The following is a 16,990-nucleotide window of genomic DNA, read 5'->3' as shown; positions in this document are numbered from 1 at the left end:
ATGAAAGACTGAAAACACTTTATTGCTCTAAAAAGAAGTATGCCTCAGACTCGAGAAGAACAAACGCAAAAAACTCCCCCTGAGTTCTTCTTGCTTCTTCATTTAAATAAAATTTCGTTACAGTATAATATCATACTATAAAATTTATAAGTAATAAGCTCTTTAGACTCAGCTATGTTTTACGTTTTTATTATGAAAATACGGGACGAGCAGGACGTTCAAATGATGGTAATTGATACGCCCTACCCATTACAATGCAAGGCCGCTCAGGATTCTTGAAAAGCCTAAAAATTCTGAGCGGCACTACAATTGCGCTCGTCACCTTGAGACATAAGGTGTTAAGTCTCATTTGCCCAGTAATTTCACTAGCTACGGCGCCCTTCAGACCGAAACACAGTAATGTTTACACATTACTGCTTAAAGGCAGAAATGGGCACCGTTGTGGTACCCATAATCTAGCCGGCATCCTGTACAAAGGAGCCTCCCACTGGTATGCAAAGTGTGTAAAGTCTCTCTGAACAGTGGACAGTAACAGACCCGCTGCGTGCGGCTGGCTCACTAGTCAGTTTTGAGTACAGTACTCAGTGCTCAGTAGCCACTCGCCATTTAGCCAGTAGTAAAGCATCCGTGCTACGAGCAGGTCGCGAGTTCGGTTTAGTGGCTGGCCGTCGGTTCTCCAATGACATTCACGAGCCGATCTATTTAAATTGTGGTGTTATAAAAAAATCACTGTATTTCAAAATGTATTGAATACTATCTTAATTCGGTATTACTGAAAATGAAAAATGCCTTGGAACTGTTTTTGGGGATATGAGCGAGCTCAACCTGCTTGCAAAGTGAGTGGACCTCTTCATCTTCTATTGCAGGTATCATCAACACTTTTTTTAAAATTATTATTACTAGTATTAAAATAAATAAAAAATCATTTCTGCTAAAATAAAAATAATACTTAAATAAAATAGAGACTTAAAAATACGAAAATAATATTTTTCGTATTTTAATCACCCAAAATTTTATTAATTTAGCACTAAGTTAATAAATACATTATTCATAAAAGTCAATGAATAATTTTTACAGTGCCCTTGAGTTGACCGTGCCCTTGTATTAAGTTTGTGCTTATATTTTCTTATGTAACTTTTCGAATCGACTGTAAATATATTTCACGTTGTGATCAAATTAATTATTATTATTTCGATTGTACTAAATGTATATAATTAACACACGTACATGTCGGGAAGTCGGCAATTTCCCTCGACTGTTCCCGTTTTAATGAAGGATAATTATTGGTCTACAGTGTATCTTGTAAATGAAAACTACTTGAAGCCAGCTGCTATATCTGGAGGATATCTGGACTGTTTTTTCAGCTTTGCCAGACAAAGTAGAGTTCATGAATAACTCAAGTGGCAACTTGTTCAGGAGACCTCAGTTGAATTTAGTAAAAATAAGCGGCCAAGTGTGAGTCGGACTTGCCCGTGAAGGGTTCCGTAGCAGCAAGTAACAGTTGTAACAAAGATCGATTTTCTGACGTATTAAAAAAAACTACTTAGGTACTAGATTTCGTTTGGTGGAAGTTTGCACGGTAATGTACGTTATATATTCCTTTTTAGTTTTATCATTCTCTTATTTTAGAAGTTATAGGGGACACACCCACATTTTACCACTTTGGAAGTGTCTCGCGCCAACTATTCAGTTTAGAAAAAAAAAATATTAGAAATCGCAATATCATATTTGAAGATCCATCCACATGTTTGGGTTTTAATGAAAAAACATTTTAAATTTTTTAGTTCTAACTACGGGTAACCCCCAAAATTTATTGTTTTTTTTTTTATAAAAATCTTAATGTGGTTCACAGAATACATCTATTTTCCAATCCAAGTTTCAACAGTATAGTTCTTATAGTATCGGATAAAAATGCCTGTGACATACGGACGAATCCATAAGGGTTCCGGTTTATGCCATTTGGCTACGGAACCCTAAAAAGAAAAGTGGTATTAAATGAGAGTGAGCTGCCTGCGCGGGTATGTAACGCGCGATGGGGTAGAGTCAGCTTGAGTCGACAAAAGAGTGCAATCATTCAGACAAAAAAATCCGGAGTTATATACAATTATAATTATATTGTAGATATTACTTTATGAATGTAGAAATAAATGTTCAATTTCGTATTAACCTCTGATGAATATTCCACTTTTGTTGTTTTATATTAAGCAAAAGTATTTTGTTTATTTAAAGCACAAAGTTTTCAATTACTTATTCCCCAGTCGTGATGTATTTATAATGAGGCTGAAATGTAAATGAAATAAGTAGATGACGGCACAAAAGGCTGAGACAGATTTAGAAGAAGTGTTGCTACCGCGGAGATGACATGATCAGCTCGGAGATTTTATTCAAAATAGCATTTAATTACACATATTGAACGTCAAAACTACCGATTTATATCGATTCGAAAAGTATGAATGAACGACTGAAAACACTTTATTGCTATAAAAAGAAGTATGCCTCAGACCTGAGAAGAACGAGCGCAATAAACTCAGGGGGCTTCATCTTTTTAATAAAATTTTGTTACAATATAATATCATTAAAATTTATAACTTAAAGAGCCTGAGGATGGTTGCCCCATTCCCAATCTGTGGTATTATTAAGAAAGTCATAATTTATGTTATAGTAACTTTTACCACACAAACGTTTTCAACAATTCTTTTGAATTCCGTATCACATGTTTGTACATTTTCTCGGATCATGTTGGAAATGCATATACAAAGAGGGTTTATATTATGTTGATTATTGGGTTTTCTGGCTTTGTGGAGATAAGATCATAAGAGGTTCGTAGTCTCTAAAAACCAAACTATGAAACTAATTAAAAAAAAAATTAGTGTATACATAATCTGAGTTAATGGGATGAATTTCATAGTTACATTTTATCCTGAAAGTTTGAAGAATTTAAATTCTTCTAATCCATAAAACTCACCTGTCATTGACGAAGCGAAGGACATCGGAAAGACCTGGAGTGAAATTAAGAGAGATGCTCAGGATCGATCGCGATGGAGATGCCCTCTGCCCCAGCTAGGGGATACAGGAATTTAATGAATAATGAGTCCATAAAAGACCCAACAAAAACATTTCCAACGTTGGGGCTAGTCACTCAAGCTAAAATAATTATATCTCGATGGCTAAGTACACTAACATGTTCTTACTTAAACGTTCTACATGTTCTCAAGTCAACAACACCATTGAAGTATTTAAGCAATGGTGGAAATGACATTAACAATGTTGTTAAAGTAAATGCTAATGAGGACAATATTTAATTTAAAATTATGTTTTGTTGTCTTAGTAAAAGCAGACAATATAACCTTATTAACATTTCAGATGGTTTATTTACCATTTCCTTGACTCCTTTTAGGTATGGAAAGCCAGGAGTAAAGCTGTTGATATATAAACGAAAATGATTTTAATAAAGGACGAGATGAGCCCGATGTTCAGCTGATGGTAATTGATACGCCTTGCCCTTTACAATGCAGTGTAAGGATTCTTGAAAAACAGAAAAATTCTGAGCGACACTACAATTATTGCGGTCGTCACTTATAGACAAAAGATTTAAAGTCTCATTTGCCCAGTAATTTCACTAGCTACGACACCCTTCAGAACGAAACACAATAATGTTTACACATTACTGCTTCACGGCAGAAATAGGCGCCGTTGTGGTACCCATAATCTAACCGGCATCCTGTGCAAAGGAGCCTCCCACTGGTAAAATGTCTTGAATACCAATATTGTGCCCCAGTATGTGTATAAAACTTTTCGGTTCTTCGTTCTTCTTTTTATTTGAATAATTCTTCGTTCATTCGACTACGCAAAGCCATAAATCTCATCAAAATTTATTCGCCTTCAAGCGGAAAGTTATTTGAGGTTTATTATACGGCTGGAAAGCAAGTTTGTCATTTAATGTATTATAATGTATTGCAAGTATTAGACTTTGAGTGATGGCTTGTATGCATGATATAATAATGGACTCGTGTATTGTGTGAGATTACGTGACATTGCATACGATATGCGGTTGGTCAATTACAATTTAAACTGTGTGGATAACATCTATGTACACCGCGTTGCATGGAACGTAATTCTACGGGTATAATCATTTGCCATTCACGTTTAAGTAAACAGGAAAACGATCATTAGGGTTCCGTAGCCAAATGGCAAAAAACGGAATAATAACAATTATTGCTTGTGTAGTTATAATAGTCTATGCATTAGCCAATCACATGATCACACACCAATTTTCATAAAGATCGTGCAAGCAATTCTTGTGTTATAAAAGTACACACAGACAGAGAGAAAGACAAACAGACATTTCAAAAATCATAGAATTTGTGTCAATCATAAAAAGTTGAATTAATATCACCCAAATTCACAATCACTCTTATGGATTCATCATGTCTGTCTGTCTGTCCGTCTGTATGTCACAGCCACTTTTTTCCGAACTATAAGAACTGTACTGTTGAAACTTAGTAAGTAGGTGTATTCTGTAAACCGCAATAACATTTTCACACAAAAAAAAGAAAAAAAAAACAATAAATTTTGGGGGTTCCCCATACTTAGAACTGAAACTCAAAAAAATTTTTCCTCTAACCCATACGTCTATAGTATCTATGTATACAGGTGTTCAAAAATAATATTAAGGTTTTTAATATCATATTTTTCTAAACTGAAATGTTTGCGCGAGAGACACTTCCAATTTGGTAAATTGTGCCCCCCCTCCCCCCTGTAACGTCTAATATATGAGAATGATAAAACGAAAATAAATATATGATGTAGGTACATTACCATATAAACTTTCACCGAAAATTGTTTTGAACGAGATCTAGTAAGCAGTTTGTTTTAATACGAGTTCAACACGCACTTGGCCCCTTTTTATCCGCGAATATGTATTCAGTGAGATAAATTATGATTTTCTCAGCTACCCCTTACTTCTAAAATCAAAATAATTGTAACGGATCATGACGTACATTATACCTAGAGATCTTGTTCATGTATAAAAAATACAGAATAAATGTCTTGTCGTCACATTAACCCATTTGTAATGTTATTAATTTATATACGTATTGATTTTCTGAAGTATGGTCACGATGTCACTACATAATAATTAATAACTAAAGAACATATATATAACATATTTATGCGCTATTTATAGAATGTACCTACGGATTTAAAATAAGTAAAAGAACACGAAGAACGTGATTACAAAGTAAACCGTATTTAATGAATAGTGTTTGAAATGTTTTGAAGATAAATATCAATTTATAATAATAATAATTGTAATAATCATTGACTTCAGGGCAGAACACAAACAAGGAGTTAGCCGAAATCCACTACGTTTTAAGCAACTGTTCGCTTTCAAACTTAGCTGGATTATACTCCGACGCCAATCGGAATACTGTAATTACTACTATTTCAAACTCACAACTGCCAAATCACTGCACGTTTCATACTAAACTAAATTTAAATTTTTAGTTAGACAGTAAAGCCTCTTATTAGTGTTAACGTAGTTTTTGACACAAGCAAGATATATGAAGAGAAAAGAACGTTCGATTTTTTGTCAAACTTCCTGATCTTTAAGTATGTTGGCAGAACTGGAAACTCCATATTATGTGAGCTAACGTGACCACTGATGACGGTAGTGCCCTCCTCTCTGCTTGAGGGCCTCCTGTGTCTCCATTAGTCTCAATTAAGACACTCCTTACGTGATCAGCTTGCTTAAGTTTCATTCTTATCTCATTCGTACTTCAATATGTACTGGCTAATGGGACGGAACTCAATTCACTCCATAGAAAATGGATTACTTCTATACAATGCAGCCGTCAAACCTGTGTGGACCTATGGCATTCAACTATCGGGAACTGCTAGTTGCAGCAACATAATAGTCTGGCTTGCTCGCAGTGACTAGATACATCATTATCTGGACATGCCCACCATATGGAGGAAATAAAAAACCACTCACCCAAATCCCTTGGCTACTAAAGTGCTTGAGTCCTCTCAAGTCGTGAGGAAACTAAAAAGAAAGCAAGTCTCATTAGAGTAATACAAATCTTTCCACTAAACTCTAAGGAACTGATTAAAGTCGCTAAAGCTGCTGATGGCAGTTACAAAAATAATAAAAAAAAAATGTGTTTGTGCCGACAGGAGTGAAAACTTATTTTGGCGCGTTAGATATATTTAGATGGGGGTTATTGGGTTATGAATTCCATTTTATTTATGAATTATAATTTATTAAAATACATTTAATATTCTTTTATGAATCATCGTTAACAATTTCTACAACTCTTGTATCATCATCATTATCATTAAAATTATTACAATGTAAAATAGAAACTATGGGTTCATGGTAACTAAAATAGGAAATATAGAATTTTGATTCGAAAATTTCTATACTAATATTATTAATAAGAAAAATTTGATTGTTTGTTTGTTTGCATTGAATAGGCTCCGAAACTACTGAACCGATTTGAAAAATTCTTTCACTGATGGAAAGCTACACTAACCCCGGGTGATATAGTCTATATTATATTTTTTTTTAAATTAGGAATCCTTACTAAAACTCAAATAATGTAAACCGAGGTGTATACAAAATTACTTCAAATATTTTTTACATCGCGTGTGCTGCGAAAAGTATTCATGGTTTTGCAGAACACATAATTATTTGCAATAGGTGTTGCGACAGCGTATTATGTTATGAGTATTCTTTTAGCAGACGAAGTTGCGGGGTATCAGTTAGTAATATATAATAATAATATATTTACATTTTATTTATCTAGACGAGTTCGCGGTCTGCTATATGTACATACATATATGCACACACTATAGCTGAGTCTCGTAACGGTGTCGCGAGTCCAGAGATTTTTATCTCATCTTAAAAGTTTTTACTTAAAAAAATTATCTCATTCCATCTCATTTTTTGTTTGTTGTGCGTTTTTTTCCGCTTATGTATCCGTTTTCCGCCACGCAAACGAAATTGCGTTCGAAAGCTCGTGAACAATATTTAGCATTCACAACTCGTGTATTAAGTAGGAACCACTTGTTTTCTAATAACGTATATGTTTGTCAAGTTAATATTCAATATTCTGTTATACGTGTATTGTTTCGTATGTGCTACATCATTAGGTCGCTATGACACGAGTTAACGGTACAATGCTAATGTGTCCGCGGGTTCAGTGCGTTGTCACTTGACACATACACGGCGGGTTGCCCTGAACTCTCTGAACTGTATAAATACCACTGGACAGGCTGTTACCTATGTTTGACAACAAATTTTTAGTGCCTATTTGAAGCGCCGCTCGCGAGAGTCCACAGAACTAATTTTGACGTTTAATACAAATGGCCGCGAAGGAACGTACAATATTTTTACATTTTAAATTAATTTCGTTCGTTTTCCTTGTCATTTATACTTCAAGAATCAACGTAATGAGGTACACAATCTTTTTTGTAAATAGTTTCCCACCATCTATGACCTACTAAACGGTACGGTACCGCAGACTCTCGCTATATGGCCAACAGCGCCAAAATGGCGAATATCAAACAGACACAAAAGCACGTTGACAGCGTCCAGTGGTATACAGTAGAGGTCAGTGCCTGAACTGAACTCGCTGGCTTCCCGAAGCTTACGCAAGAACCTGCGCGACGCCCACACGGCCCGAGAAGCCGCCAGCCCGCCGCAAACAATACGCCAAGTTCATTGTCAACCGATACTAAATTGGTCCACACTCCACACAAACATGTTCATTCATAGTTTCGAGGCAATTCTATGTTCATGTTTATCTGATGTATGTCATTTACCGCTGTAAAGTTTGTACACGGCTCTGATTGGAACAGTCAAATTGCTATTTACGCTACTCATTTAAGTAATGTGTTTGTTGGGGGAAGAACCCGTAGTCCGTTGCTATTAATCGTCATGTATACCAATCCACCAGAAATCAGCGATCGACGCTCGTCTTTGCCTCAATTTTTGTCTTGACTTATAACTTACTTGTCACCCCCAGCTGGAGCAGAGCTGGCCATCCACAGAGCATCTCAATCGCTTATCTTTCGCTTCATCAATGACAGCCTGCCGCCAGGTTGATCTTGGACGTCGCGTTTACATTTCCCTTAGGGTTCGCGTGTTTAGCTCGCCTCGGTATATAGTTGGAGTCTCTCCGGAGTGTTATCAAAAGCCTAATCATCTCTGTTTAAAGTCAAAATATTTGTTTCAATCAGACTATTAGCAAGCTATATGTAATTTATAGCATAAGTACTATTACAGGCCCTTGTGAGTGTCACACAATAATATAAATAGTAGTTAAAAAAAATTAAAACGCGCTTTAATAGGAAACCGAACTAAAAAATAAAAAATAAATTTAAAATTAACATCAATTCCTGTCTTATAGACGCTAGATGAAAAATATATAAATTAACGAAAATATTATTTAGCAAATTGAAAAATGGAATAATTGTAGTGTACTGTAGTGGGTCAAAATCGCGCCCAAATGTGTCGGTTACAAACAAACATACATACGAGTGAAGCTAATAAAAAGCGTGTAAAAATAAATCATTGTTAAATCAATTTTTGCGGATGTGAAGACAATGTATGATAGAGACAAGGTATTGGTAGATACAAACTATGTTACAGCAAAACTTAAATTTAAGTATCATTTAAAGTTTTAAACTACGCTAGTTAAAACAACTTTATATAATTACCAGATTCATTTATTCAGTTATGCATCTAACTGGGGCATTAATACATATTTTATTAGACGCATGTGCGGGAATGTAGATGCATGTGGAGTGTTTGCTTCATTACCAACATACAACGAGACTTCATAATAGCGGCCTCTTTGATAGCATTAGAGTAAATCGTGGTTTGTTCTGTTTTAATTTAACGTTATGTTGTCGATAATCTAAGAATGAAATAACTAAGACCTTTTAACGGAAAGTTACTTGAAGTTTATGCTTTTGAAATAATGTAAGTACTAACTAGTATTTCTATGTTTTAATTTATTGAAATAATATAAACTTAATATGCGTAATACTCGGCTAAGTTGAGTTAGTAAGTATTTTAAGGGGTGATGATAGTATATGCTTGTACAACAAGATCCCAGAAAATGTTCAAAACAAATGTGTTATGGAATTCAATAGAAATGTTAAGAAACGTTTATGTGGTGAAGGTTTCTATAACATAGGTGACTTTCTTAATGACACCACAGACGGGAATGGAGCGACCGCCCTCAGGCTACTACATAATAAGTTACAATGTACAATATTACTTTGTAAACATATTTTTTTATGAAAATAATCCCGCTGAGTTTGTTGCGCGTATTCTTATCAGGTCTGAGGCATTCGTTTTGGAATGGGTGGTAGTTTTTCACTTTCAATAAGTGATGTCACATCCTATTTTGAATTTGAATCTATCTATATATACTGTACTGAAAATGGTCTTTGTTTGAGGTTCTTTCACGCCTAAACCACTGATCGTATCGACATGAAACTACCACCATTCGATGCGAAATTTATCTTAGATGGTTTATGGCTACTTATTTTTTCATTGTATAATTAATTTCCTTTTAAAATTCATCCAGCGAAGCGGGCGGGAACGGCTAGTTTGAACATAAATGTGAAGCTTTGGTATAGTGCGCATTCCTGAGGGAGCATGTCTGTTACGCGGTGCGCCTGCGCAGTGTGCGTGTCTGGGATTGGGTTTAATCCACATTCATCCGATGATTGACGAACCCCTTTGTCACATCACTTAAGTATTGTTTATATTGATGTGCGTCGTCTGGTGAGTCGTTTACGGAGCTTTATTTATGTTACAACAATTGTTTAAGATACTCAGATACAATGTACGTACGTACTACACGTCCCTGGCCATTCATTTGTTATAATATTAAGACTTTGTCTATTAAATTCATATGAATATTGACGGGTCACCACGATTTAGTATTTTTTTGGCAATTGTCAAAGTACATAATAAAATTTGAAAACAAAATTTATAAAGGATGCGGGACTCCAACCCGCTCGCGTTCAATGCGAGCGCTCTTCCGACTGAGCAAACCGTTCGAGCGACGTATCGTTGACAAATCTTGTATGTTTTGTTCAACTTTTAGGTTCTGGCTTCAAATTTTAAATTAAATTTTGTTTTCAAATTTTATTTGTGTAATTAATCCCAGAAGTGAGGGTTATCCCTTTAAAATATAACAAATTGTTTAGAATTGTCAAAGTGTCGGGAATTCCACCGGAACGTACTTCATGTTATGAATAGTAACTAAACTACTTATACTGTAGAAAATTAAAAACCTATGAAATTAACAAAAAATTGATTCTGTGATCAAATTGTCACTATAATAAATACGTGAGAAAAGTGGTTGTTGCTACATCAATATAAATAGAGTACAAGTATTGTTTCACAACAATAGTTTTTGTGAGATTTGTAAAAGGAAAGTATCACCCGTGACTAAAATGATTCGTTACTTAAATGTTGGGACCGTATCGCACATTGATACCTATCTAGACTCTTTCGTAAGCTGGCAGCACTGCGCCGCAGAAAGCTGGCTAACGAACATTCTTTTACACAAATAAAATTTGAAAGCAAAATTTATAAACGATGTGACCTGTCGCGTTCCGTATCAGCGCTCTTCCAACAGAGCTAACAGTTCGAGCGACGTATCGTCATAAAATCTTGTATGCTTTGTTCAACTCTCAGCTTGTGGCTTCATCTTCAGGATCAACTTTACAGTTTATAACGTGCTCAACCCTAATATTTGCATATTTGGAAATTGACTTGAGATATCGCTCTTGCAAATCTAAATAATTTATTATGTTTTTAAAGTGATAACCCTCACTTCTGGGTTATTAGTACACAAATAAAATTTGAAAATAAAATTTTACATTCGTATCCTTCATAAAATTTTGTTTTCAAATTTTATTTGTGTGTTCATCTTAGAAGTGAGGGTTATCACTTTAAAAACATAACAAATTGTTAACATTCTTTTGTTTCTGAACAAAACATGTACATATTCGTGGCTGCGAGCGGATGTTGCGCAAAACAGGAACCGACGTAAGTAGGTAGGTAGGTAGGTACTCGACTTTGACCGGAAGCGTAGAGTATCACAGGTAGGTACCGAAACTTCTAATGAACGGGAGCGGGCCGTTCTCGTATTCATTACGATCAACATTGCACTTCAACTGAGCTACAATTAGGTACCTCGCAAACATTAGTGGCGGAGAGACGAAAAACTATGCTCGCCTTGACCGTTTTATAACGCAGTGCTCAGAGAAAAACACTATGTGCAATAATTATACTAATTACTCTATATTAGAAGACAATTTGGGTTGAGTGAAGGTGTGGCGATGAGTTTCTCTGCACTTTAATTTCTTATTTGGTATATAAGCTGCTTATCTTTATCATTATATATTTCTTGTGTGCGTGTGTATGTCACTGAACTCCTCCTAGACGGCTGGACCGATTCTAATGAAACTTTCTGTGTGTATTCAGGTGGATTCGAGAATGGTTTAGATTCACAATTGAACAACCTCCTAAACGGCTGGACCGATTTTGATGATTTTTTTTGTGTGTTGCAGTGAATTTGAGATTGGTGTGTGTCTTCAGGTGGATTTGAGAATGATTTTGATTCACAATTAAACTACCTCCCAAACGGCTGGACCGATTTTAATGATTTGTTTATGTGTTCCAGTGAATTTGAGATTGGTTTAGATTCTCAATTCCGTCCATATAGTGTATTTTAGAGGACTCCTTCTAACAGCTGGACCGATTTTTCAAATTTAAGACGTGTGTCCGAAATTTCCGACAGAACAACGTCTGTTGGGTCCACTAGTGAATATATATTACGTTACATATACCAAAATAACATTTTTTACCATTTTTGTCTGTCTGTTTGTTCCGGCTAATCTCTGAAATGGCTGTACCGATTTTGACGGGACTTTTATTGGCAGGTAGCTGATGTAATAAGGAGTAACTTAGGCTACGTTAATTCTAGAAAAAATCTTTTATTTTAGAAAAATAAAGTAATGTTGCAATGTACAAGAAACGGTCTTACTCCTAAAATAATTTATTTGGCAAAACAACGTTTGCCGGGTCAGCTAGTTATTATATATGATCTTAGTTTAAATCCTGTGAGTAATATAATCTGTGGCTTTTTAGGGTTAAGTAGCCAAATGGCAAAAACGGATCCCCGTCAAGTCTGACTGTCTGTTTGTCCGTCTGTATGAAACTATAAAACTATACTGTTGAAACTTGGTTAATAGATGTATTCTGTGAATCGCAATACAATAATAGACAAAAACAATAAATTTTGGGGGTTCCCCACACTTAGAACTGAAACTCAAATTTTTTTTAAATTTTTTTTGCCGCAAACATCAGAAAATTTTAGGAACCAACTTCATCCTGTTACTTTTGTGCTACAGTGATGCGCGCGCATCTTAAAATTTCACTCTCATCATTTTTTCATAACGCGCCTAAAGAAGTATAACTTCAAAAATAAAACTCAAGCAAAAATAAAAGATTTTCGTATTGCAACCATCTCTTGTCGATAACTTGAAATTACCAAGATGGGGAGAACGTATTATTACATTGTAATGGAGTCAGTGTTATTGATAAATAAAATAAACAAACTTCAATGTCGCAGTGAGTGTTGAGTTCCATATCAAAGCAAGTTATCTGCATAAAGGGCGTATAGAATTACAGAGTTGTGTCGCTGCTCAGACTAACACGATCACCGCAAAACAGGCGGCCTCTGCAAAAAATATCACGCCTCGAGGAGCACGCCGACCAGCAGACCAGCTGCTATATGAGCTGCTGTCGTGTCGGGACACCATCATATATACACCATATTAACATAACATTTTTTTAAATGCAGTGCTGCTCAGGATTCTTGAAAAACCTCAAAAATTCTGAGCGGCGCTACAACTGCGCTCGTCCTTGAGACATAAGATGTTAAGTGATGTTAAGTCTCATTTTCCCAGTAATTTCACTGCCTACGGCGCTCTTCAGACCGAAACAAAATAATTACTCATTATGCTTTCGAGAGGAGAAAGAATTCATTGGATGTTGTTAAAAAAAACAAAATAATTTAAGTGTGAAACGTAAATTAAGTACTTACATGACAAGTAAGTATGATGATTACATCACTGAATTATAGTGCACTACTTATACGTCGGATTTTGTTAATGCTTCTGAAATAATGTCCCCTATATCGCAGCTGAGTTCCTGTTCCTAACACCGTGTGAGCAGGATGTGTCCTGATGATCGCCAGAATGGTTTGGGTGTGAAAGCGTAACAGATTTACCTGTGGGAGGCTCCTTTGCACAGGATGCCGGTTAAAGTATAGGTACCACAACTGAGCCTATTTCCGCCGTGAAGCAGTAATGGGTAAACATTACTGTTTTTCGGTCTGAAGAGCGCCGAAATATTACTGAAATTACTGAGTAAATGAGACTTAACATGTTATGTTTTAAGGGTTGAGTTTTTAAGAATCAATTACCTGGACGTCCTGCTCGTCTCGTCCCTTTTTTTCATTTAAAAAAATAAAAACAAAAAACAAGAAAACTCAGAATAATGCAACTTAAGATATACATATTTGAATAAGACATTAAATGTATTGTAAAATCAATATTATTAAATAGCCGGATTGAATTCCAGGTAGGTTCAATATCGTACCCAGCACATTAAATAATTTTAAAAACCCTTTTGTTTATGAACCGGCCGGCCCTCTGAGAATTGACCGTCTGCTTCTATCCTATAATTTCTTTACCCTACATTCCCCAAAGGATTGGAGATAAAATGTTATATTCTTAACCATATTTTACAATCCCTAATGTTTCAGTTACTTTTTATCCTATTATGCAAAACTCACATTATGATTAAACTTTTTTAATTAATGTGACCGAGCTCGTACAGTTTTTTTTACCTACGAAGGCGTCTTAAACTTCCAGGGCGTTATAATTTAGAGACATCTTATCATTAAAAACATTACCACACTTAAACATCATCATCATCATCATCGTCAGCTGGAAGACGTCCATTGCTGAATGACTTCCACGACGATCGGTCCTGCGCTGCCCTCATCCAACGTATTCCGGCGATCTTGACCAGGTTGTCGGTCCATCTTGTGGGGGGCCTACCAACACTGCGTCTTCCGGTACGTGGTCGCCATTCGAGGTCTTTACTGCCCCAAGGGTCATCTGTCCGTCGAACTATGTGCCCTGCCCACTGCCACTTCAGTTTCGCAATCATTTGGACTATGTCGGTAAATTTGGTTCTCCTACGGATCTCCTTATTTCTGATACGATCTCGCAGGGAAACTCTTGAGCATAGCTCTCTCCATTGCCCTCTGAGCTACCATGAGCTTTATCATAAGGCCTATAGTTAGCGACCACGTCTGCGTACTGAAAGTCATCACTGGCAGCACACACTGGTTGAAAACCTGCGTCTGCAGACACTGTGATATTTGGGACGAGAAGATTTTACTTAAATATAAATCTACATCAACTGTATACAAATTGTAACACTTAGAATTTTTCTTATAAAGTTTTGAGCAACTTGTATTCAAAGTTATAATTTATTGCTCTGAACGTAAAAACAGGCGAACAAAAATAGCTGCACCTGGTGTGTGGGTACTATTCTTGAGCTCGAGTGCAGTCCCATAATATATGAGTCTAAACTGTAAACAATACGACCGCTAAACAGCTTGACTACGTTCTACAACCATTCCATATGCTTGAGTTGAAAGGTTGCGCGATATTAAAAGTGATCAAGTTGTAACGTAAATATGGCAATTGTATTGGAACCCCTGTGGAACTATGAAGGGTGCTACCAATTTATTTAACAACAATATGTCTATCCATAAATCATTTAAAACAAATTGCTTTCGCTTTTACCACGTAAGTTAATACAAAATCTTTATAATTACAAAAACTGGTTGGCTACGTAATAATATTATGTGTTGCGTGTTTTTATTATCGGTAGCCATAAAATGTTGTTTTTTTTTCAATATTATTTGTGTATTAATCCTAGAAGTGAGAGTTATCACTTTAAAAACATAACATATTGTTTATATATACAAGAGCAATTATCTTTTTTCTGATTGATCCTTTAAATGAAGCTACAACCTGAGAGTTGAACAAAGCATACAAGATTTTATAACGATGCGCTACTCGAACGGTTGGCTCAGTTGGTTAGAGGACCGGCACGGAACGCCGGAAGACGTGGGTTCGAGTCCCGCATGGATCATAAATTTTGTTTTCAAACATATAATATACAAACGTTCCGTGAGGGCGCTCTTCCAACTGAGCCAACCGTTCTAGTGACGTATCGTTGATAAATTTTGTATGCTCTGTTCAACTCTCAGGTTGTGGCATCATCTACAGGATCTACTCTACAGTTATATTTGCATATTAGGAAATCGACTTGAGATGTTGCCCTTGCAAATCTAAACAATTTCTTATGTTTAAAAGTGTTAACCCTCACTTCTGGGATTAATTAAACAGTCCCGCATCGTACATAAATTTTGTTTTCAAATTTTAATTGTGTTATTAATCCCAGAAGCTAGGGCTATCACTTAAAAACATGACAATTTTTTTAGTATGTAGTGTGCTGGCGTGTCCCACTCCTGTAACACACAGGTAGCCAACATAAGCCGAGTGACTGATGCGAGTGCACGTACGAATTGCTAGATCTTGATACTTTTAATCCTTGTATTGAATTACTTGATTATTTGAAACCATAAATTGCAATCGGCTTAAGTGTAGCTAAATGTAAATGCTCTACTTAAATGGTTTCGCCAAAAGCCATTTTAAATTATTTTTCACCAACCAGTTAGCAGTTGTTAAGTGTATGTTGCCCTCGAACTAACAAATAGTATCTATTTATGTAACTTAGTCATACATTGTCCTTCTATATGTTGCAGCTAGCTACTAAATAATCAACGCCTTAAAATAGTATTTTTACATTGCTTGTTGATTTACTTCGTGGGGGGTCTGAACTGTTCAAACGTTGTCGGCTTCTGTATGTGAAAAATCTAAAAATTGGTCATTGATATAAGTTATTAGTAGTTGTTTTATATGACATGTCTATTGATTGGAAAAATGTTAATAACGAATTGAATACTTGCATCAATAGTTATGTACTCACAGAATATATTATACCTGATGGTAATATAACTGGATATCGAATTGTATCCAGATATACGAAATATGCAACATCAGATTGTTGAGATGTTATTGTAATTAGTTCATTCAGTATCATATATATTAATAGAATTACCTAACACAAAAACATTTTTTTTTATATGAGAGGGGGCAAACGGGCAAGAGGCTCACGGGATGGGGAGAGGTGAGACAACCGCCCATGGCCATCCGCAACAACAGGTGTGTCAAGAAATGCGTTGCCGGCCTTTAAGGTGGGAGTATGCTTTTTTCTTGAAGGTCCCTAAGTCGTATCTGTTCGGGAAGACAGCCGCCGGTAGTTGATTCCACAAAGTGGCTGTGCGAGGCAAGAAATTTCGAATAAAGCGCGCGGTTGTGGAATGCCAGACGTCTACGTGATGCGGATGGTACTTTGCACGTAATGTCCGGTGGTGGAATTCGGCCGCTGGAATCAACCCGAACAGCTTCTCTGTGCACTCCCCGTGATAAATGCGGTAGAAGATATAGAGAGAACCCACATCTCTACGCAATGCTAGAGAATCAAGCCGATCGGAGATGACTTGATCGTCGATGATTCGAGCCGCTCTTCGTTGTATGCGGTCAAATGAAAGAAGCTGGTACTGGGGAGCACCCGCCCAGAGGTGAGAACAGTACTCCATGTGAGGCTGAAAATGCACCTTATAAAGTTGCAGGCGGTGACTTTTAGTGAAGTACTGTCTCGCCTTACTGAGTACACCAAGCTTTTTTGAGGCCAGTTTGGCCTTCTCTTCCAAGTGACCACGGAACTGAACGTCGCTCGATATATCGACGC

General features: G+C 36.2%; 1 protein-coding gene across 2 annotated transcripts in view; it reads left to right on the top strand.

Moving 5' to 3' along the window:
* Positions 1-628: 628 nt before the first annotated feature.
* LOC126968890 (tensin) overlaps positions 629-16,990 on the top strand; it is a 183,117-nt gene continuing 166,755 nt past the window's right edge. Inside the window, exon 1 of one of the 2 annotated variants that reach the window (XM_050814027.1) lies at positions 629-866. In XM_050814027.1, the coding sequence (XP_050669984.1) occupies positions 786-866 (81 nt within the window). In that variant the 5' untranslated portion in view covers positions 629-785. The remainder of the gene's footprint in view (positions 867-16,990) is intronic. The other variant, XM_050814028.1, reaches the window with a different exon arrangement.

The sequence above is a fragment of the Leptidea sinapis genome, chromosome 17 (assembly GCF_905404315.1).
Source record: "Leptidea sinapis chromosome 17, ilLepSina1.1, whole genome shotgun sequence".
Taxonomy (NCBI): domain Eukaryota; kingdom Metazoa; phylum Arthropoda; class Insecta; order Lepidoptera; family Pieridae; genus Leptidea; species Leptidea sinapis.
The sequence above is the reverse complement of the archived record's forward strand: the minus strand, read 5'-3'. Positions and strand labels throughout refer to the sequence as shown.